The following is a 22,700-nucleotide window of genomic DNA, read 5'->3' as shown; positions in this document are numbered from 1 at the left end:
AAATGCCTACCATTCCAAGTGCACCTGCACAATGACGGTTCCTCGAGACCACTGAGCTCTGAGTTAAGTGTTGGCAATTCCATAATCAGGCCAGCAAAACGCAGCGGTGTTTCCAAGCCTCCGGAACATGTTTTAAGTTAAACATTTGTTAACAAAATTAATCACAGCTCTTTCTAGCAAAGTTGTTTAGAAATTTGTCTTCGGCAAGGACTATTTGAAAATTCCGGTGAACAAATGATTAGCAAGTAAAACAAACTATGAGAAATTGTACCAACACAGTCTGTTTAATCAATTCAGATCTGATTACTACCAAAAATGCTGAGGGCAGCCACTGAACTCATATTCTGGTGCTGCAGGGCCTTCCTTCACCAACCTTGCAATCTCTTTTTAAAAACCTGTCTGCATAAAGGACAACAGTGGAAGACACGTGAGAACGTAATGAGAGATTCCAGATACAGGGCACACATACATTAAATTAACGGATTCCATCTTCAGCATACAGGAGTTTGACACAATTACTGGCTAGAGTCGCAGAAAGTCGAAGATCTGAACAGTCTTGAACCACTTCCAAGAATTCCAATGGCTTTTGATAGTTCCAATAATTAACAGGTATATAAAACGGAGTCAGACTGGCTGCTCCAGCAGAAGGCGGTGGGGCTCTTCCATGCTGATCAGAAGGAACTTGATTGGACTTCCCACCAGTCTGCTAAAGGTGATGATTTATTAAAACCTTCCTGATTTACTGACAACTGATTTAACAGGCAAAAGCTGCAGACCGTGTCAATCATAGTGGATGGCAGTATAGAAGATTATCCAAACAACCTGTGGAGAAGAAAGGAAGAGAAGGTTGTTTTCGTGCCTCTGGAGAGGGTTTGAACACTGACAAGTTCATGCCTCACTGATGGGGGTCTGAATTCCAGTTCTGGGAGTGCATCAGAGAGGCACTGGGATTTCCATGCACCACAAATGGTGCCATTCATCTCGCCTGGCTTCCATAGTGATTAATATAGCTACAATAAATCCCACCACAGTTCCTCCAGCCATCTAGGAACTCCACCACGAGTCATGTGGCATTCAGGCACCTGGGGAAGGGGAGTGATGGCAGTTCTTCCCATGAAGCTCACTTCTCAGATGATGTTAACATATCTCTTCTACCAGTGCCCCAGCTTTTCTTCCAGACCCTCAGAAAGCTTACCAACACGATTCACAAACCAACTTAAAGAAAGCAAGAGATGTTACCAGAAACAGTGCAAAAGATGTCATGAATCCTTCCTTTGTTAGCTCCCACGTGCCCCCGTACTCCTCCTCATCTATCTGTTGGAAGCTACTGAAGTAGAGGTACAGAACACCAGCATTGATCAGGCAGAATCTGGAAGAAAGATCAGGAACCGTCATTTTCACTGCACGTGCAGTATGCCACACGGCAACATATGAAATGTTAGCAGAGAAGAGGCGAAAGGGAGCACTATCCCTGTCACTTTACACGGGCAGCTCAGTGTCTTTCTTACAAGAGCCCCTCCAGGTCAGCAGCTGGGTTTGGATGAGGTTCACCTCACGAGGCACAACCTACAGCAACTAAGGCTCAACAGACAGTGATCAGAAGCTGGAAATACCAGCAGATCTGCAAATCCCGCAGATCAGCAATAGTCCTGCTCCCACCACAGAATCCCATTTCCTTGCACACACTCATTTTGAGGCTGCCAAAAGGGAGGAGTGTTAGAAGACAATGGAGAAAAAAAAAAATGAGACCTCCCATTTGTTCTTAGACCAGTTTGGCCTTATATTACTCTAACTTCAGGGTGAGACAATCTCACAAGGGACAAGTATGTGTTCTGGACAGAAAGCTGTAGGAAGGGCCCTACTTGAAGACATGCAGGTTCAAATACCAGCAGCAAGCTGCAAGCAGCTGCTCAACAACATATCATAGAGCAACTGCATGCACGATTCTAGAAGCTTTTAGTTTCCCAAATTATACTATGTTTTTATTTCCAACACGTAGCACAGAAATGGACGCATGCACCTGAAGACGCCTTGGGAACAAATGGATGACTGAGTACAAGCAATGCTTCCCAACTCCTCTCCTCATCATCTATTAGCAGAAGCACTTCAGATGCAACTGTCTGCATGTAGCTACTGCGCTTCTGTTACAGCACCGTTGTCCTGCAGCTCATTTCCTTAAGTTCCAAACTTCAGGGTTTTTTTAGAGGCAGGCAGCAACACTCCCTCCATCCCCTCAGCACAGCTAGGGCAGGTCATTCCATTTTCCTCAATAAAAGCTCCAGAGCTGAGAGCTGTTTTTAGAGGCCTTAATTAAGCAGAGACATTTGCAAAGAGACTCCCCAGCATTTCCTGTCACTTCTTTGAAGCCCCCTTTTACACACGCACAAATAGGACACTTTGCAAGTCAGCTGAGCACCTTCCACCCCCATCTTCTTTAACAACGCTAAAAGAAATGAAAAACAAAGTTAAAAAAGCGTTAGCTCAAGGAGAAAGGAGCTGATGAAGGTGTCAGGGTTTGAATTTCCTGACAAATAGCAGCCTGGAATGCAATGCTGGGTTTGAGACACAGGGCAGACGCAGGGGCTGCGCCCAGCTGTATTTACAGCACAGGCTGCAAAAAGACAAGAAGCCGGGACCAAACGTGGGAAAGTGCACGGGGCAGAAAAGGGAAGGAGCCTTACATTGCGATCCCCACGAATCCCTTCAGAGGGACCACCCCCCAGATGACTCCCAGAATAACCGCGATGATCTGCCGGAACCAGTAGATGACATCTAAGAACTCGTCCTGAGGAGAGAAAGCGAAACGAGGCTTCTGTTTTCTTCGTCAATCGTCGGACAGCGGCTTAAGCCGCGGCCCGGCCCCGAGCCCCCGCCTCCAGCGCCCCACAGACCGAAGCGGCTCCCCGACGGCCGCACGGCCAGGACCGCCGACCCCAACAGCGCGGAAGCGGAGCTCGGGAGGCCGCGGGACGGCGGAGCCGGCGGCGCTTCCCCGGAGCCTCCCAACGCCGCCCCCCCGCCCGCCGGCCCGGCCGAGTCGCGCACCTTGTCGTGCCAGGCGGAGTCGCTGCGCAGCGCTTTGCCCCACACGGAGCCGCGCGGCCCGGCCCCGCCGCCGTTGGCCAACGCGTGCTGCTGCGCGTGCGGCGGCTCCTCCCTGCGCCGCGCGCCGCTCATCCTCCCTCCTCTCCTGTCGTTTCCTTTCCTCCCGCCCGGCGGCCCCGCACGGCCCCGGAAGCGGCAGCCGCGCGCCGTCACTCACCCACGCCCCGCGGCCGCCAATCGCCGCGCTGCCGGGAGACACGTGAACAAAGCGGGCACCCCGCCTTCCTACGGCGGGCGAGAGGGCTCACGGGGCGGGGCTTCGCCTCGGTACGCCGTGGGAGCGGGGCGGGTGGTGCCGAGCCGGCGGTCCTTACGGCCCCGGGCGGAGTCTGCCTGCTGAGCCCTGCGGGCGGCCGAGAGTCCGGGGCGCTCCGGAACCGGCGCGTTCTCGGCGGAGCGATCAGAGCTGGCTGGGCTGGCTGCGGCCCGGGAGCCAACTGCGGGCGCCGCGTGTCCCGCACGTGCGGGCACCTCGGAGCCGCTGGGAGAACCCGGCCTCGCAGCGCGACCAGCCGCCTCCGCCCCAGCCCTGCGCAGATCCTTCCTCGGGAGCTGCGCCCTGCTTGCCTGTCCGTTCAGGTCCCCACTCGCAGTGAAGTCCAGTGCTTCGTTCATTTCTCCATTAGCAAACAGTGGCCCTAAGGCCCTGCGCTTTTCTGTTGTGCAGCCCAGCATGTGCTTGACTCAGCATTTTTGGAGCCTGGCTGCTTTCTGCTTGCAGGACAAAGCACTGCAGCAGTACCTTGCTATTGACTTTGGCAACAGGCCACTGAGCTCCTGCACAGGCAGAGGAGTCCTTGTCCCAGACTGCTGTCGTGTCATTCAAATACCAATTCTGTAACATACCTCTGGGCTTCCCAGCACTGCCCCAGTTCTGTAGGTCTGCTGCAGTCCCTGACTCGGCTCTGAGGTATTTGCTGCAAGTTGAAGAGGGCGGTCCGAATCACTGGACTCCCACTGTTATGAAGAGGGTAATGTGACAGAAGGGGACCCGTGCTGTATCTCCCATAGGAACCTTCACATGTGACATCTACCATGACAGGTTCCCTTGCTGAGGGCTGCTCTGACCCTGCTCCCCTGGGGCTCTGCAGGCATTTGGGGCACGGCAGCCCCCTCTGCCCTCACCCTTCAATGAGAGGGGCACTGAGCACAGCAGCGGCCACGTCTGAAGGACAACAGGACTTTGGCTGTGTCCTCGGCTTGTAAGGAGTCTCAGCATCCCTGACTTTGTGCTCCTGATCAATGCCAATTTCCAGGGGTGGAAGCATTTGTGTGCTGATGGGACACTTGGGTCTAAACTGATCTAAAACTGACGTGCTAAAAGACTGCCTTGTTTTACCCCAGCTCCATTCCATGACCCACTACCTCCAGAGAGAAAACCAAGTAAAATTATAGCAGGAAAGAACAAGGAACAGGCAGAAGAGAGGTGAGAGAAGAAGATGTGGAAGTAGGAACAGGCTCCCTGCTGCAGCACACGTTTAGTCAGGGAAGGAGATACAGGGAGCTGGAGGCGCTGTGAGAAGGGAAGGTGGGAAAGGCTGGAAGGGAGGAAGAGGAGTGTGTGCTGGGCATCCCAGCAGCAGCCCTTTGTGTGCATCCAACTGCAGAGGCTGCACAGAGTGTGAGGAGCTGCCACATTCACTGCTGCCCCGGGGCGCAGTGGCCGCTCGCTGCTGGGAGCTGGGGCTGCCGGCACTCCGCAGACACCGCTGTGCTCAGGGCGGATGCACGGAAAACCCTTGGGAGCAGCATGGGCTGCAGCTCAGCTCTCTGCCTCCTGAGACATGTTATTTCCTTTTTTATTCCTTTCCTTTCTTTTCTTTAAAAGGCAAATTTTTTCGGGAAGGCCCCACGAGGAGCTCAGGCTCAGCACAGAGCCCCACAGCCGCGCAGCCCCAGAGCGGCGATTCCCGGTGGGAGGATGAGGGCTGCGGCTCGATGTGAACCGCAGCTCGTGTCAGCTCTTGGTCCCGCTCGCCCTCACCCTTCCGCAGGCTGAGTTCTGGCCCCGGGGAAACGAGGCAAATCCCTCCGGGTCGCCGTCGGGGTCCCCACGAGCCATGGGCTGGAATCACCTTTGGGTGCCCCCTCCATCTCCCGTGTCAGCGGCCACGCGTGGGCCTCCCGGCCGTCCTTCCCTCTACGTACAGCCGACAGAGCACCCCGCCGCCCCGGCCCCGCCGCATTCTTCTGCCTTGTATGGGCCGAGCCGGGACGGGAGGGGCGGGACGAGGGGTCCGGCACCGCCCCGACCCCAGCCCGCGCCTAGGGCCGCGCCGCCGGCCGGGGGCGCAGAGCAGCGCCGTCGGTCCTGCAGCTGCCCCTCTCCGGCCCAGGTGAGAGCGGTGCCGTCCGGGCGGACCTGCCCGCGACCCCGGGCGGCGGCGGGGCGAGGGGGAACCGGGCGGCCCCGACGGAGCGGACGGGAGGGATGCGGGGCACGGCCGGGGGGCAGCTCAGGAAAGGTCTGCGGGGCACGAGGGCGCAGCCGGGGGGCACCGACCGCGCTGCTGCAGCCTGGGGAACGGGAGGAGCCCCGCGACCCTCGCGGGAAGAGGAGCGCCTCTCGGGTCCCCGTCCCGTACGGGGCGTTCCCCGGGGGAAGGCGAGGAGCGATCCCGAGCGCAGCTCTCGGCGGTTGCGGTGACCGCAGCCGGGACCCGTCCCGCGCTGTCACGGGGCTCTGTTCGTTCCTTCCCGGAGCGTCTGTTCCCCGGGTCTTACTGACGGCCGGAGCCCAAACCGAGATGCGTGCGTGATGCTCCAGAGATCTCCCACGAGACCTGTGAGCAACTTCAAGCAATAAACTGTCAGAAGGCAGAAATGCTTTATTTAGCTCTTTTTCCTCAGAGGCGGGGGAACTTTTTTGCCCAAGAAAACTTCAGGTCCCCTTGGCTTCTTCCGCTCCGCTCCCTGCATGCCTTTTTGGAACAAAATGTTTTTACAAACGTGATAAAAACCAGGGAGGTTCTTAGCCATGGAGAAAGCAGCGGCTGGGGCAGCATTCTTTGGAGCGGAACATCCTGAAGTGTCAACAACCGCTGCTGCTTACCAAAGATGGTCGGTTTCTTCAGTCACTCGAATTTTTTCCCCTCGTCACTGGCAGGCTCTGCGCTACTGTAGGAGGAGTTTGCTGCCGCCTCCCCCCAACGCACTGAGGCCGGATTCCCCCCTGAGGTGAGCTCCTTCATTCCCTGGGAAGACGGCAGGGCGTGGGGCCACGCAGCCTTCCTGCCCCGTGCTGCTGGGTGCTCTCTGCTCCCAGCCCTGGGCACGGCAGAAGGGCCGTGTGTGGTGTGGTTCCACATGCGTGGTCAAATATCCTGTGTGTGCAGCGAGGACAGAGCCGAGCAGTTCTGCACCCCGGCTGGGGTTCTAGCAGCAGGGAGGAACGGGCAGCTCAGCTTCCAGCACGCTCACCTTTCAGTAAAGGCTGTGTGTTTTGGCTTGCTGCTGCTTGAAACAGACTCTCAAAGGGGCCATTGTTTATTCCCACGGGGCTGTACCCAGGAGCAGTGCAGGCTGTTTGAATCGACCTTCAGAAGGTGTATGCCCTGTGTCTGAGTGCTGGGGTGTCGTGCAGATGATGCCCTTCCCTCCCGCAAGCAGCCCTGCACAGTGGCAGAGCTATGCAGCACTCCCTGCAGTTGGATACCCAGCTTTGCAGGAGCCACCCTTGGGACACCCTTAGCAGCACAGGAGTACCCAGCATCATATTTGCACCACGCTGAGCCGTGCAGCAGCTGGAAGGCCGAGGTCCCCCTGTCCCCTTTGTGTCAGTGGCTTCATGCCAGCCAGGCCTGCCAGGAGCCCCTGCAGTTGCTTGCCCAGCAGCAGCTCTCTTCTGGTTTATTATTTTTTCTTGGGACAAGAGGCTTAAGTGATACATGAGATCTGGTGTGGGCAGGAGGGGCTGGGAAGGGCCTCATGCTCTGGCAGCATGAGGATGTCCCTTCAGCTTGTCTGCCCTCCCCCAGCATGGCCAGGCACTGCACTGGGGTGAAGCCACTTGCTTTTTACCAACGAGGAAATGTATGGCAGCTTATTTTACTGATAACGGCCTGTCTTTGCTCCTTCTCTTTAAAACTGCATCTATTTTCTATAGTAACTTTTCAAGCCGGGCCCGTGGCTGTGGGGGGCTGCCTCTTTAGAGGGGAAGGTACGAGCCCTGTGATGCAGGAGGCAGGTGGCAGAAGGGCTAAGGTGAGCTGGTGGCTGCATTCACGCAGTGTGGAGCTCCGTGGCTTCACTGCCAGTGATGGGCAGATCCTGGTCTGGTGCAGCCCTGCGATGGGCTTTTCGCCAAAGCAGGGCCCATCACTGTGGCTTTTCCTCTTGCTGCAGAGAAGCTGGATGCTCAGCCCCACAGCGTACAGGGCGTTATACCCCAGAGCTGCCCAAACTCTTCTGGCATTGGGTTTTCTGATCAGCCAGTGCCTCACAGCCAGACCCTGGGGCTGCGTGGTGCAGGGCTGCCATTGGGCCCTCCAGCAGGGCACAGACAGCCTGGGTCAGCTGCACAGCACTCCTCCTCCAGAGCACCTTCCCTGCACCCAGCCCCAGAGTCTCTTTCTGAGCCACAGGCAGCCCCAAGAAGCAGAAATGAAACGATCAGGAGCTGAGCTGGTCCTTAGGACCAAACACCTTCCCAGGGAATTTTTTTGATCAAACAGCGGAATCAAACAGAAAAAAGCCACGTGCTGCCCAAATTGCACTTAGTCCCCCCAGCAAGAACCTTCTCGGGGGGCTCATGCCAAGCCATGCTTGTGCTGCCTGGTCACAGCTGGAGCAGCGTAAATATTTGGGTAGTATTAATACATGTGGTGAGAGCAAAACTCCTGCTTATTTCTTCTGCTAATAGTTCTGCTCGTTGCTCTCTGTGGCTGGGAGGCACAGTGCTGGCTGAGCTGCGTTCTGCCGGCAGAGCTTTTATTGCTGGGTCTGTGCTGGCACAGCAGATCGGGGGGTCGACTGAGCTTCTCCACACAGACTGGCACCCACACTGCTGGGAGGGCCACAGGCAGGCACACTCCCGGGTCAGGCAGGGGCAGTGCTGTTGTTGCTTTGCACTGCTAAATGTGTTGTGATGTGGCCCTCAGCTGCTCTGCGTTCCCTGCCAGAGCAGAGCACAGGGACAGCGCTGCCACCAAGGCATGAGGTGCATGCTCTGCTCCTCCTCTCCATTGAGGAACTTTCTGTTAGCACTGCTCCCCGCCATGCAGCAGGCAGGGACTCCCTGTCCCTGATGGGGAAATTGAGGTTTGGGGCTGCCTGCAAAGCAGTGGCTGTGGTGGAAGCACAAGAATCTGGGCAGTGGATTGACTTCACCCAGGTTCTCTCTCAAGGCCGTGCTGCATGGCAGCTGATGCCAGGAAGGTCCCTGTGTCGGGTCTGTCTCTGATGGCAGCTTCCTGAGCTTCACTTTTTGGGATTTGACCGGGAGAGGTCTGAGCATCCTCTTCCTGGGCCGCGCTGGTGGTGGCCAGTGCTGCAGGGCCCTCCATAAGGATTGGGGATGGGCCCCGGTGCCCACGCTGCAGGTGTATCAGGCACTGATCCGGCTCCAAACCGCTGCTCGAAGGCTCTGAAGGGGTTCGGGCACCATCTGCTCATCCCGGAGCCCACTCTCTCTCCCCACGGCAAGGCAGTGGCCGCCTGCGATGCTGTCCCTGCTGGGTCTCGGACTGCCCCGGCTGAGCCCGCTGAGGGCCGTCCATCCGTCCGTGCAGTGCAGAGGTCTTGCCGTTGACCCCTCCCTGCCCCCTGCCTGGCTCTTCTCGTCTCCTGTCGCTCATAATACATACCATCTACGCGGTCCTCCGTCCCCGCCGTTCCGCGGCCGCTCCCCTGCACCCCCGGCGCTGCCCTCGCCCCCCACCTGCCTTCGGGGCTCTCCCGTGGACAGAGCCGGGTGCGGGCGGCCGGAGCGGGGCGGAGGGGGCGGGGAGGCGGTGGCATGCGAGGAATGCGCCCGCAGCGATAACCCCGGGCACTGGCAGAGCCTCGGCCCTGCGAGGAGGGGCTCCGGCACGAGGAGGGGGTGATTGCGTGGCGTGGGAGGGGCCGCGTCGAAACCCCAGGGGGCGCCTGGGAGGCAGCCGTGGTGGTGCTGGGTTTGGCACGGAGGGGGCAGCCAACAAACAGGTCTGGGGGCAGAGGGTGTGGGCACGGGGACAGCCCTGCAACGCGTTGGGAACGGGGGCAGAGAGCTGCTCCTGGAACCTCACAAGGTGCTCGGCAAAGCCCGGGTCTCCCTGTCCCCACGTCCTACCCTGCGACCGCATTATCTCACTGTTGCCTAACTTGGTGACAGCCGGTGAAACTGAGGGATAGAGCTGGTGAGTGGCGTTTGTGCAGCAACACAGGGAAGCTGTGTCCCTCTGCTGCCCTCTAACAGCCCTGCCCTGCCCCCAGGTGCCACCACAGCCGCCAACATGTCCAGCAAACGTGCCAAAGCCAAGACCACCAAGAAGCGCCCGCAGCGCGCCACCTCCAATGTCTTCGCTATGTTTGACCAGTCACAGATCCAGGAGTTCAAGGAAGCTTTCAACATGATCGACCAGAACCGTGACGGGTTCATCGACAAGGAGGATCTGCATGACATGCTGGCTTCCATGGGTGAGGAGACCCTCCCCTACCCCTCCCCAAATCCCCCAGTCCCATTTCCCTCACGCCTCCTTGGCCAGCTGTTTGTGGGTCACAGGAACAGTGAGGGCTCCTGGTCAGCGTGCAGTGAGCCCGCTGTTGGGGTGGCACTGGGGCACAACCCTCCTGATTTGGGCCAGTTTGGTTCTGCAAAAGCTGGAGAGATGTCCTCTGGTGCACTGATTGGCCTTGAAAGTCTGCTTGTGGAGGTGCCCAAGGGTCTGTTGTTCTTACAGCTGCATTCACTGGTAAGGACAGGTCCTTGCCTCTGCTGGGGCTGGAGCAGCTCTGCACAAGGAGCAGCTGGGGGCTGGAGTGGTGCCAGCCCAGAGTGTCACCAGGACAAAGCCTTTTCGTTGCTCATAGCCTGTGTGACAGGACAGACCTGTCCCATGCCAGCTTGCATGGCTGGGTCAGTGTGGTTAGGAGGCTCCCAACCCAGCACTCACAGGCTCCTCCACAAGGGATGGAGCAGGATGCAGCCTCCTGCTGGCCACGGAGTCCCATATGGGAGATGGCTTCAAGCTGTGGATGGGTGAGGTCTGTGTCTGTGCTGGCAGGGGACTGCAGCAGGTGGGTCCTGGACTGGTGGCAGCACTGAGCCAGGCAGAGCCCTCCAAGCAGGCTGGCAGCTTGGGGAAGATGTGCGCTTCCCAGCCACTCTGGCTCAGTACTGCCTGGCACAGAGGCTCTTGGGGATGAGACCAAACCCAGCAGTGCAGCCATGCTGCCCACCCAGATCCTGCCCCCTCACTGTCCCCCTCTTGGCCCCATGCCATGATGGAAGGAGCTCTGTCAATCATTGATCTGGTGGCTGGATCTGTTCTGAAGGTCCCATCTGGAAGAGAAAGCACAAGAGGGCCACGCACTGAGTACGTCAGGGCTGTGCTTGGCAGAGGCCAACCCTAGTGCTTTACTGGGAGCCATGCTTGGGACACAGTATCACGGAGAGGGACTGAGCAGGAGCAGTGGATGCTGTGAAATCCATCCCTGTGCTCATGGCATCTGTGAATGAGCCCCCAAACCCACCTCCTGTGGTAGTCGGTGGCTGGCAAGAACACTGGAAGCTGTCATACTCAAGCTTGTGCTCAGGGTTCTGCCCTGCAGCCCTGGGGAAGGGTAGGTGGTGAACTCCATCCACTCTGGTGATGCAGCAGCAAGGGCACATCGCCAGGGCAGCCTGGGGTGGTTGTGGTCAGCTCAGGCACTATTCGGGCAGGTAATAACTAAAAACAATGGAAAAATCCTTGGGAGTCTGCCATAGCTGAGCTCTGCGGGCAGCATGGGCTTGGGGATGGCCTTGGGTACGGGACCCACACCCTGCCTGTGCCCGGCAGGAAAGAACCCCACTGACGAGTACCTGGAGGGCATGATGAGCGAGGCACCGGGGCCCATCAACTTCACCATGTTCCTCACCATGTTTGGGGAGAAGCTGAACGGCACCGACCCAGAGGATGTCATCCGCAATGCCTTTGCCTGCTTCGACGAGGAGGCGACAGGTACAACCTGGGGAGTGCCTGCAGGCGGCTCAGGCCGTGGGCAGGGCTGGGAGCAGGGCAGTGGAGGGGTCCGCACTCACGCTGCCCTCACACGCCGATGCTGTCCCTGCCATCCCCACAGGGTTCATTCACGAGGACCATCTGCGTGAACTGCTGACCACCATGGGGGACAGGTTCACCGATGAGGAGGTGGACGAGATGTACCGGGAGGCGCCCATCGACAAGAAGGGCAACTTCAATTACGTGGAGTTCACCCGCATCCTGAAGCACGGAGCCAAGGACAAGGACGATTAGAGCCGAGAGCTGCCCCCCGCCTCCCGCACGTGCCACCCGCACCCCCGCCCCTCGCTGCCCAGCCCCACCGCAGGCTCCCCCTGGCCGGGCCGGCACCCTGCTCCATGCCGTGCGGCCATCGCGTGCCCGCCTGTCCTCTCCCATTGCCCCGGGATCCCGGCCAGGCTCCCCCCCCCCACGCTCCGCCGCTCCTCTCGCTCAGCAGGAGGGTCCGGACAGGGGCAGGCAGCCCGGGGAGCGCTGGCCGGGGGGGTTCCGGCTGGCTCAAAGCAGTGCAATCCCTCTCCCAGAGGACCTAACACTGAAAGAAGCTCTCCCCTTTCCTCCCACACTCCCTTCCTTTAGGAAAGAAAGAAAAGAACACTTTGTTTCTTCCTCTTTGGCTGTTTTATGGCTTTAGAGCCTGTGATCTAAGCGATTCAGAAAGCTGAAGCAGCCTATAAAGTCTGACGGGTGTGACACAGCAGTGTGTTCTGTGCTCTCGCCCTGCCTGGCGCAGCCCTAGGTTCGGGGTTTGGGTTGGGGCCGCTCGCGCCCCAGCTCCCACACCGCGTCCCCCCGCCTCGCTGCTCTGCTGCGGCTCCTCCTCCCGAAGGCAATTAATTTGATTTTGAAGCCAAATAATTCCCGACCCATCTGCAAAATCAGCTTACGCACCATTTACCGCCTTCGCTGAGGAGAGCTGCGCTACAGGACGGGCAGAAGTACGGGCGCGGGGAGGCGTTTGGACGCAGCACCGCACGCGCGGTACGGGCTGCGGGTGTGTGCTGCGGGGAATGCGGCCCCCGCCGGCAGCTGTGGGGCCGCGGGCATTTAAGGAACCTCGTAGTCCCGCGCTCGCGGGGAGGTCTCAGCCCGCTGCCGGCCCCTCCGCTTCAGCCCTTCCCCAGCTCCTCGGGCTGCTCGTCTCCGGTTTCGGCTGTCCTCCCGCAGAGCTGCAGCGCCGGGGCCGCGCGGTGCGGAGCTTCACGGGGCTGCGGGCAGCGCGACGCGCGGCTGCGAGCGCGGATGGTGCGCGGGGAGCGCGGCTCGGGAGGAATGCGCGCTGCAGGTGTGCGTCGTACCGCGCTGCACCAGGGGACGGGCGGCCCCCGGGAGGGCGGAGCTCTTGTCCAAGTACGGAAAGAAAGAAGAAGGAAAAAAAAGGAAACAATCACATGCTAGGAATTAGGAGGGAAAAAAAAAGGGGATTAAGAGAGAGCAGTGTCTGGCCATCGCCTCCCCGCATCGCCCACACCTCGAACGTAAAGCAGACCCGGCGGTGCTGGGAGCGTTCAGAGAAGGGCGCCGAGAGTCCCACAGCAAAGAAAGGGATTTGCTACAGCAGCTTGATTTAAACCGGGCGAAAGAGGAGCTGAGGGCACACGCGCAGTGGGATTGCTGGTTACACGGAGCCGAGGAGCAGCTCCTGGGACAGGATCGGATCCTTGAGGCTTTTCCCCTTCAACCGCGCCTCCTCCGCAGCTGCCGGCCAGGTTTCTAGCAGCACAGCAGTGCTCAGCTCCGGCGGTGGGGCTGCTCCGCGTTCGTGCGGCCAGCTGTGCTCGCAGAGGTATCTCATCCCCTTTGGGCAGAGCTGCTTCATGTGCAGTGGGTGAAGAAGTACCAGCAAACCCGCAAGCCATTTTCTTATGAAGGATTCCTGGGTTTTACTCCTAAAAAAACCCCAAAAAACAAACAACAACCAAAACAAAACTCCCAAAGCAGTTCTTTCAGAGGTGTGCTGTATCAGTTCCCAAACCAAAACTAGGCATAATGTCAGGAGTGTTTGATTGAGGCAGGGACACCGAGTCAGGAATCCATCTTTTGGGGTTAACCTGAAGCAGCTGCTTTCTCCTCTCCTTGTTGGGCCACACCGTCTCCATCCTCCTCTCTCATCAGAGAAGGACGTTCTCATTCCTGAGGAACGCAGCACCTCTGCAGCTCAGTTCGCGTCCGCCAGTCCCCCGACCAGGGGCTTTGCCCAGATATCAGCTCGCCAGCGGCCGCAGCCAGCGTCGCTCGGAGCTCGTTTTTTGCCCGCAGCCCAGGCAGCGCTGGCACATGGCAGCCTCCCCAGGGAGGTTTCTCCCAGGCCCGACCCCCCCGCACAGCGCTGCCGGCGGCCCCACGGCCCCTCCCTCCCCCTCCTCCTCCCCCCCTGCGTCCTTCCCGCAGTTCCTGCTGCTGTGGGGGCACGGTTCGGGCAGGCAGCGCCCCGCAGGGCCCCCCCAGGAGCCCCTTCCTTGCATCAAAAAATACAAATTCAACAACGGCAGGGGGCGAAGGAAGGAGAGAGCGGCGCCCGAGCGGAGCCGGCAGCCCCGCGGCCCCATCGGTTCGCAGCATCCCCCTCCGGCACCGCCCGGCCGATTGTTTTCCAAACGCCGAAGTTTAACGGCATTATCATGTCAATGGGCCCGGAGTGGTGGGGGGCTCTGCCCTGCCGCGGGGCTGTTGCCGGCCGTCCCGGCCTCGGGGAGCGGGGGTTGGGTCCCCCCGGGAGCCCCGGGCCGGGGGCTGCGGCGGGGTGCTGCGGGGCGGTAGCGTTGCGCCGAGCGATTCGGGGTGCGGGTTCACAGGAGACGTGGCGGACTTAGCGGCAGCGAAACGAAGTGGTTCTCATTCGGCCGCCGCGGAACGTCGAGGGAGAGCGGCTGCGAGCGGGGATCGCGGCGGGGCCGCCCCGCGGAGCCGCGTGCGGGAGCGGTTTGCGGATCTCGCGCGGCCGCGCCGGGCTCCGAGGAGCGGCCCCACGGCCACGCGTGACGCCGCCGGCGGTACAGAGACGGGGCGCGTGGTGCCGGCGGGCGGGGGAGATCCCGCGCGTCCCCCGAGCGAGGTTCCTATTTCGCTCCGCCGCTCGGAACGCCGCCTTCCCACCCCCTCCAGCCCCCGGCACGGGAGCGCCGCGGCGCCGTTTCCGATTTCCCACCGCGTGAGTTAAAAGCGCCCGAACGGCGCGGACGGTGCCGGGGCGGCCCGAGGTCTGCGGGGCCGCCACCCCCGGCCGCTCCCCGCCGCTCGCTCTCCCGCCCCGGGTCTCCTCCGGCCGGCTCCGCAGCGCCCGGGCTGCGGAAAGGGGCGGGGGGCCCCGGGCTCGCTGCGGGGGCCGGCGGCCGTCCCGAGAGGAGCCGCGCGCCGACCGCGGGAGGGGGCGGCCCCGGCTCCGCCGTCCGCAACTCCGCCGCGCCGCCGCGGGGCCGCTGCGGTGACAGCCGGGGGCGGGCGGGCGGGCCGGGGGCGGGGGGCCCGGCCCAAGTTCCTGCCTCCTTGGGAACAAAGGGAACTCTGTCTCGGCATCTGTCACCGCCGCGGCCCGCAAACTTTTCGGGGCGCCTCGGCCCCTCGCCGCCGGCCCCGCCGCTGCGGGAGACCTCCTCCCGCACCCCGACCGCGGCCGCGGCGCGGCGACGGCGCGACCCCGGCGCTGCCCATGCAAGGGCCCAGGCGGCGGCGGCGGCGGCTCGGGGGTAAGAGCGCAGCCGGAGCGGCACAAAACATGGAGTCCCGCGCGGGCTGCGTGCGCGGCGGTGCGGGGCGGCGCGGTGCGGTGCGGCGCGGGGCTCGGCGGGGCTCGGCGGGGCAGTGCGGAGCAGTGCGGGGCGGGGCGGTGCGGACTCGCGGCGCGGCCTCGCTCCCTTTGTGCGGCCGGGCCGGGAGCCGCCCCCCCTCGGGCGGTGTGAAAAGTTTGTGCGAGTGCCGGGCCGGTGCGCTCGGTGCGTTTTGTTCGCGCTCGGCGCTGTTTGTCTTTTGGGGCTTCAGTTCGGGGCAGTTGTTCGCGGGCCGGGGCGTGTTTTGTCGGTTTTTATTTCTTTTTGCGAGTGGTGGTGGTCGCGGGGGGCGGGGGGAAGGTCGAGTTCGGGTCTCCGTTGGCTCTCCGCGCGGTTTCGGGTTTCCGTCCCTCTTGCCGAGCTCCAGCAGCGGGGCGGGCCCCCGCCGCCCGCTTTGTGCCCTGCGGGGCCCGGTACCTGTTGCGGGCGGCGCCGCTCTCGGCCCCTCCCGGCGCGTTCTCTGCTGACAGCGGCCGGGCCCCGCCGTCCCCCGGAACCCCCGTGTATCAACGCCCCTGGGGCCGCGGCCCCCCTCTTTCCCCCGCCCGCGCTCTCGTCTTCCGTCCGCCGCGGGGAGCCGGGCCCGGTCCGGCCCGCCCGTAGCTCCGCGGGCCGTGAGCGCTCGGGCGGGCGGAGTGCGGCGGGCGGAGCTCCGTGTGTGCCGTTGCTCGCCCCGACGCGCGGTACCGTTCCCCCCTCAGGCTTGAAGCAGCACCGCGCCGCGGGCAGCCCCGCCATGTCGGACAGCGACCTCGGAGAGGACGACGGCGCCGCGGCTCTGGACCCGTCGCAGTCGAACAAGAGGAAGAGAAGGGGCAACCTGCCCAAGGAGTCCGTGCGGATCCTGCGGGAGTGGCTGTATGAGCACCGCTTCAACGCGTACCCCTCGGAGCAGGAGAAGCTCAGCCTCTCGGGGCAGACCAGCCTCTCCGTGCTGCAGGTACGCGGCCCCTCCCTGGGAGCTCCTGGAGTGGGGGCTGCTGCTGCGTTTGGATGGGGCCACGCGAGGTGATGCTCTGCCACTTAAGGCCTGTGGGTGCTTCAGGCTTCCTCGCGTTCCCGGGATTCCCCTGTGGCCCCCCGGCGCAGGGGCGGCCATCCCGGGAGGATGCCGTGCCGGGGCCCTGGGCAGCGCTGGCCGCTCACAGCCCTGCACGGCAGCAGTGGGACAGCCGGCCCAACCCTGCTCTCCCCTGCTCCTTGCCCTGCTGCTGGCCCAGGCACTGCTGCGTGGGCCGTGGCACCGTCTGGTTTCCTTCTCCTGAAACGGTGAGGCAGACTTTTATTTTCTCTTATCGGTTTGAACACTGGCAGAGCAGCAGGCCTGTGCCCAGCAGCCTATGGGGAGCCCGGGGCTGGGGCTGGCCGTGGGCTTGGGGCCACCGCAGCCTGCCTGGCCCTGCCCCTGCCCCTGGGGTGCTGGGCTTGCCTGGCAGGGAGCTCTACGGAGGTGCTGGCAGGGCTGTAGGGGGTTCCTTTCCCTGAAGCCCCGGGGTGGCAGGGCCCAGTGCAGTCTCTGGGTTTCCCCAGGGCCACGGCTGCAGCCAGGCTGGGCTATGGGCCGTTCTCCCCTGGAGTTTGGGTAGTGGGGCCGAGCCGGGCCCTGCGCTCCTAGCGCCTGTTTGCATGCACAGCGGCCCCGGCTCTGCAGGGTGGTGGCAGCTGTGTGGCCCCGTGTCTTCTGTCGGGGTCAGTGAGCTCCCGGTGAGTCCTGCAGCCGCCTGTCCCCTGCCCTCGGGAGTGTGGAGGTTTTCTCTTTAAAAAGAGAAAAAAAACGAAACTCAGCCCAGTGGCATGAAAGCGGAGGAGCTGAGGCCTGCGCAGCCCTGTACAGCTGAGTGCTGGAGTGTGGCTGGAGCAGCCTGGGGCCGTGTGCTGCTCTGTGGCCAGGCCGTGTGCCGGACTGTGTGCCACATTCTGGACTGCAGCCTGCTGGTGGCGGCTCTGTGCCATGGGGCTACAGGAGCACGTCGGGGGCTGCTGCCTATGGCTTGTAAGGGGAGAGGGCTTGTGAGGAAAGAGGGGGCAAAACTCGTGGATTGGAGGGTGTTAAATGCCAGATATTGTCTGAAAGACAACAAAAGGACAACTGAGATCTTGCTGTGATCGAAGTTGTGGTAAGTTCTCTTTCCCCAAGGAAATAATTTACAGAGCTGTTGATTTGGGAAATATTCATCATTTTTTGGCCTGATTTATTCTCTTCTAGTTGTTTTCTAGGAAGTAGGCATTTTTTTAAATGCAGTTTTTTATATGAAGACACTGAAACAATGCATGGCAGAAACCGAATACACGGCTGCTGTACTTCCAAAAGGGCTTCCCAAGGTGCAGCTGCGGAGCTCTGCCCCGTTGCCATGCAGATGTTGAGAAGTGCCTGTGAAGCTCAGCCGCAACCTCACTGGCGGGGGCAGGCACAGAACCAGATAGCGTGCTGCCTTATTCCCCCTGCTGCCCACAGGGGGCTGAGGTTGCAGTCCGCAGGTCTGGGGGATACCGGAGATGCTGAGGGTGATGCTCTGCCTGCCTGCACGCCGCAGCACTCCGCAGGGCTGGGCAGTACTGCTCACAGTGCTGGGATGGAGGTGCTGGGGAAAAGGGGCTGCCCAGGCCGGCAGCACGGGGCGGGAAGCAGCCGGCGTGGGGTTTCCGCATGCGGCTCTACTAGGGCAGCTTTGCTCCTCCAAGGGAGATGTGGGGTGGAGGAGCCCCACGGTAGCTGAGGGAGGCACAGAACCTCTCGCTGACAGCACTGTGCCCCTTTTTCCTCCCAGATCTGCAACTGGTTCATCAACGCCCGGCGGCGGCTGCTCCCTGACATGCTGCGCAAGGACGGGAAGGACCCCAACCAGTTCACCATCTCTCGCCGAGGGGGCAAAGCCGGCGACGTGACCCTGCCACGGGGGGCCGCTGCTGGCTCCGGCGTGCTGGTGGTTCCTCCCGTGACGGCAGCGGGGGCTGCCAAAGTGCTGCCAATATCCGTATGCCCGCAGGTACTGTGCCATCCTGCCCAGGCGCTGGGTGGCAACCTGACGGTGCTGGGTGCCCGCAGCCCTGAGCGGGAGAAGCAGCCCGGCCTGCAGCGAGTGGAGCCAGACCCCCACCCCAAAGCTCTGCTGGGTGCCGCCGGCAGCACTGTGGCCCTGCTGGCGCGTGCCGAAGCAGCCAGCCCCACCAGCGGACTCTTCAACACGCCGCCTCCCACGCCTCCCGAGCTCTTTGGTGACGACTTCAGCAGCTTCCAGCTGCTGGTGGAGGTGGCACTGCAGAAGGCGGCTGAGCTGGAATCGCAGCGGCAGGGCGGGCAGCTGCCCCTCTCACCTCAGACTGAGCCCCCGGGCGCCTCTGTCAACAAATAGCCCCCAGTGCGGGTCCTGCGGGGTGCCCTTCCCCAGGGGCGCCCAACCTCCAGCCTTCTGCCACCCACGGGACCCTTTTCTCTGGCCTCAGGAGCCTGCGACCTCCCGCACCCTCTCACAGCTCATCTCAGAAACAGACCTGTGCATCCCCATACCTCCGCTGACCAAGGGGGTGAAGAAAGGAAGGGCTGTCCTGCCCCATCCTGGGGAATGCCTGCCGCCACGGAGCTCCTGCTGGGGACGGGGCCCTGGGCAGGTGGAAGCAGACCTGTGTGGCAGAGACCTCTCCTTGCCGTGACCCATGGTCGCTGTGCGAAGCCACAGAACTCCCTCGGAAAACCTGCTGACTTCTTTTTCTCATTCCTGGAAACAAGGGTCCAGCCAACACCACTTCTTCAGGGAGAGGAAGAGAGAATATATGTATTTTTAAAGTTTGTGTCTGTTTTAAGGATTGTGGATGGAATTCTTTTTCTCCCACATGTCTCTGATCCTTTTTGTACCTTTCTCCAGTTTTTGCAGAGGGCCACAGCAGTGCCTGGTGCTGGCCAGGAGCCACATCCTGCCTGGAGAAGGCTGGGGGACGGGCGAACTGGAAACTTGAAACTGTGGCAAATGCAGGACCCTCATCTTCTGCCTTAGGGTGTGACAGATAATGCCAGTACAAATCTCGATGGTGCTGTTTAGCAGTTTTGGTTTTTTTTATATAATTATTTTTGTTGCTGTTGAAGTCTTTTCCCTTTAATTATGATTCATGTTTTTGGTTTTTTTTTTTTTTAATTTTAAATTTCTTCAACAAATGTTTCCGCGATTTCCCCGCGTTTCTCACATGTTCCTGCTGAAGATGTGCACAGTGTCCTGGAGCAGAGAGCATGCTGCACAGCCTGAGGAGCACCGGCTACAGGCTGCTGCGGGGGGCGGACGCGAAGCCGACTGTGAAATTTTTGTATCCAAGGTTTTTGTTTTTAATTTAATTTTTTTAACTTTTTTTTTTTTTTTTTTTCTTCAAATAACATTTAGAAAGGGGCGTGTGGTGAGCATGGGCAGCCTGTGCGTTCCTCTGCAGCTGCACTGCTCACTGCGCACCGCTGCCCCTGAAAGCAGCCAAACGCTGGTGAAACGCAGCCGTGGGGGGGCTGAGTCCTGCTGCTCCCCACTGCCCCCGCAGCCCTCCAGCAGCACAGGGGGTGCTGGTGACTTCCAGCATCAGCTGGTGCCTGGGGGAGCCCTGGCACAGCAGAGCTTGCTGGGCTGGGGCTGTTCTGGGTCATGGGCACCTGCCGGGCATGGCTTTCTGTGCTGGATTGAGAGCCTGGGCAGTGCAGGGGTCCTGGAACTGAGCTGTCGCTGTTTCACTGTAAATTGAAGTTAAATAGTGATACGTACACACCTATGTTATCTATCCTGAAAAACACTAATCGTAGGTTATTAGCCTGATGTTAAGTTGCATGACTAGAGATAATGTCCACAGGACCTGGTGCTCTGCAGAAGATGGAGCCTGGGGAGAGCACTGACTCGGGGGGGCTGTTTTTCTTCCTCTTTTCTTGTTTAGAGGAAAGGTGACAGGGGAGGAAGGAGAGCTCCCAAGCGCTGAGGGGCTGGGGACAGTTTGCCAGCAGTGCATTGCATTGGCTGATTGCCCTTCTGCAGCGGAGGGCCAAGCATCAATGGTCCCTAGCCACGCAAGGGCACCAGTGCAGCGCTGCAGGGCTGATGCTCACCATGCAGTTCCAAGCATCGCCTTGCTCAGCTCCCTGGGCTCTGGTTCTGTCCAGCTTTTGCCCTGTCCCTCCTTTCTGGGGAAAGCCCTGAACTTTAGGACAGCCTTTCCTTATTTGTAGGTTGCCCTTCTCTCCAGCGCTGTCCCCCTTGGCAGGGAGAGGCTTTTCCCTTATCTCCCCTTATTTTTGCCTCAGTCAAACCAAAGTGGGGACGAGCAGTGCTGCTGCACTGGTGGCAGGAGCGCTGCAGCTGTGCCCGTGAGATGGATTCGTATTGATGGAATGGTATTGCTACCCTGGGGATGGACCAGAAAGAATCTGCGGGGTTGGGGGGGAGAGGGGTGGGATTTTTGGAATTAAAAGTTTGGAGCAAAAAACTACTGTAAATATCTTTTTGTTTGTTCTTCTGTTGTCAAATAAAAGTTTTTGTTTTGTTTCTTTTTTAAATACGAGATCTGAGTCAGGCTGTGTTATGTCACACTTGCTCCTCCCTCACCTCATTACAAAACATGCTGACGCGCAGCAGTGCCAGCCCCCAGCTCCTGACACTCAGCCAAAGCAGCTTAAGAGGTCTAAGAACCACTGCTGGGTGAGGGGAAAAAAGGGGCCTGTGCCTGGCACCAGCCTGCACCTACCCCATTTGGTCTGGCCATGAGCAGGCCATTACCTGCTCATTGCCACAGCACTGGGTCCTGATGTCTGCAAGCAGAGAGCACCCTCCTCTGCCTGGCCTGGATCAGAGAAGTTGGACAACAACACTGTTAGACCTTTACTGATTGGGAAAAAATGATAAACAGTTCATGTATTGACCCTGCCTGATGCTCAGGTGACATGCAAGGCTGACCCCAGTGCAGCAAGTCTTGCTCCTTCACGTGCAGCTGTGACGCAGTCCCAAAGGTGGTAGCAGCAGCAGCAGCAGCAGCAGCAGCACCAGAACCACCGCCCTGGGCATTGGGATAGGGCTGGGTGCTGAGCAGAGCTTCCCAGCCTGGGGCAGATGGTGGTGGTGTGCACAGTGGTACTCCATCTGCTTCCAATGTTCACACCCTGCACCGCAGTCCTGATGGTTCCTGCTGCCCTATCCTGTGCCCCAGGCCCTAGGCAGGGGCCATAGAAGGATGTAAGCCCCTAGTCCCCTTCAGAGCCTCACTCCTGCAGCTCCAGGGATGCCTTTTGGCAACTCTGGGGAAAGGAACAGCAATGATTGACCCCACCTTGTGCCTTCTGCTGCTGATTTCTGTTCTTGATGATGGGTGTGGGCTGGGGTACCCCAGAGGCAGGGAGGTAGCGAAGGACTGAGCTAGCACACAAACAGGGCCAACAGCCCAGCATAGGGAAAACTGTGCAGCAATGAGGATTGTGGCAGATTAAAACACAGCTGGTGCTCTCCCACCCAGCTCTGCCAGCCTCTCCAGCAGCCCCAAGAGACACCTCAGGCTCCCTGAGCCCCAAGCTGGGCTCTGGGCTCCCCTCACAGCTTGGGCAGGATTTGGGCAGAGCCTTGGGGACCTGCATTCAGCCCTGCTGGGATGGGGTCAGCAGACTTCAGCAGAGCTTGGGCTCCTCAACACCTTCCCTGTAAAGAGACAATGGGAAGGTACAAGAGGCTGGGCATTGGGGCAGCAGAGGCTGTTATCTGCCTCTGAACACAGCCGCAGGGCTTGGCTCTGCTCCGCCACTGCCCGTCACCTGCTCTCCTATGCAGGAAGAGGAGGGCAAGAAGCCATGAGAATGAGCAGCAGAGATGGCAACAGCCCTCACCTCTGTCCTACAAGGCAAGAAGTGTGGATTTGTGCTCCTTGGAGGGGTCCTACCTCCCGGCCCCAGCCACGCTCTGTTCTCCATCTAGCTAAAAAAAGCCCCATTAACACAATGCTTTCATGCCACATGTGACGTCACCACTACCCTGAGAAGATACACGTGGTGGGGTGGCCTGGGCCAGGCTCCCAGGTGAACGCAGCCCCCATGGCTGGGGCAAAGGGGCAGAGCAAGGTGGCATGCTCCACAGCAGTGCAATCAGAGGGTCAAACTACAGGTGGTGTCACCATCTCAGCAGCACTGCAAACTGCTCCATTGCTGCTGTGCTGCTCTCACCGGCTCACCTCCCGGCACTCCCCCAGCTAGGAGCTGTGCACTGCCGCAGCGTCAGAGTTCTGCAGGGTGCTCCGTACGCTCGACTTCTGCTAAGGGCACTGTTGGTGTCAGGGGAATCCCACAGCCATCCCAGCTGACACGTACGTTATTTACAGGAAAACTGACGCGGCAGAGCTGATTCCAAGTAAGTCCAAAAGTAAAGTCCAAGTAAGACCAAAGCACAGCTGACACAAGGGTAGCCCTCATTTAAAACAACAGCCGCGGAGATTAGCACGAGGCCAGGAAAGAAAGGCGACCTGGCGCCCGGACGTGGGCACAACGTGCCTGTCCCGTGCTGCGGTGATGCACGAAGACTCTCGGCCGGGCGGCGCGCACCGCTCGGTCAGACGCGGGGCAGCGGCTGAGCGGGAGACTCCGCCAGGCAGCACCTGGGCTGGGGAAGATGGCTGTGGGAGGAGG

The 22,700-nt window shown here is 60.3% G+C and overlaps 3 protein-coding genes across 4 annotated transcripts; 2 read left to right on the top strand and 1 right to left on the bottom strand.

Moving 5' to 3' along the window:
• Positions 1 to 780: 780 nt before the first annotated feature.
• On the bottom strand, positions 781 to 3,177 carry RAB5IF (RAB5 interacting factor; the record flags this gene model as incomplete). The annotated part of the gene is made up of 4 exons (XM_079543465.1): positions 781 to 822; positions 1,240 to 1,369; positions 2,682 to 2,785; positions 3,046 to 3,177. 4 exons carry the CDS (start codon positions 3,175 to 3,177, stop codon positions 781 to 783), a joined length of 408 nt encoding a protein of 135 aa, XP_079399591.1.
• Positions 3,178 to 9,539: 6,362 nt separating this feature from the next.
• Positions 9,540 to 11,543, top strand: MYL9 (myosin light chain 9; the record flags this gene model as incomplete). 2 transcript variants are annotated; one of them, XM_079543443.1, is made up of 3 exons in its annotated part: positions 9,540 to 9,723; positions 11,088 to 11,249; positions 11,371 to 11,543. In XM_079543443.1, the coding sequence occupies 3 exons, from the start codon at positions 9,540 to 9,542 to the stop codon at positions 11,541 to 11,543; spliced, it is 519 nt and encodes a 172-aa protein (XP_079399569.1). The 2 variants fall into 2 exon arrangements, with proteins under 2 accessions (XP_079399569.1, XP_079399570.1); XM_079543444.1 differs by lacking the exon at positions 11,088 to 11,249.
• A 3,415-nt stretch (positions 11,544 to 14,958) lies between these two features.
• On the top strand, positions 14,959 to 18,429 carry TGIF2 (TGFB induced factor homeobox 2; the record flags this gene model as incomplete). Its single annotated transcript, XM_079543426.1, has 3 exons — positions 14,959 to 14,995; positions 15,778 to 16,016; positions 17,845 to 18,429. The coding sequence occupies 3 exons, from the start codon at positions 14,959 to 14,961 to the stop codon at positions 18,427 to 18,429; spliced, it is 861 nt and encodes a 286-aa protein (XP_079399552.1).
• Between the last annotated feature and the right edge of the window lie 4,271 nt (positions 18,430 to 22,700).

The sequence above is a fragment of the Tetrao urogallus genome (assembly GCF_951394365.1).
Source record: "Tetrao urogallus genome assembly, chromosome: 16".
NCBI lineage: Eukaryota > Metazoa > Chordata > Aves > Galliformes > Phasianidae > Tetrao > Tetrao urogallus.
Note: the sequence above shows the minus strand (reverse complement) of the source record. Positions and strands in the feature narration are given on the sequence as shown.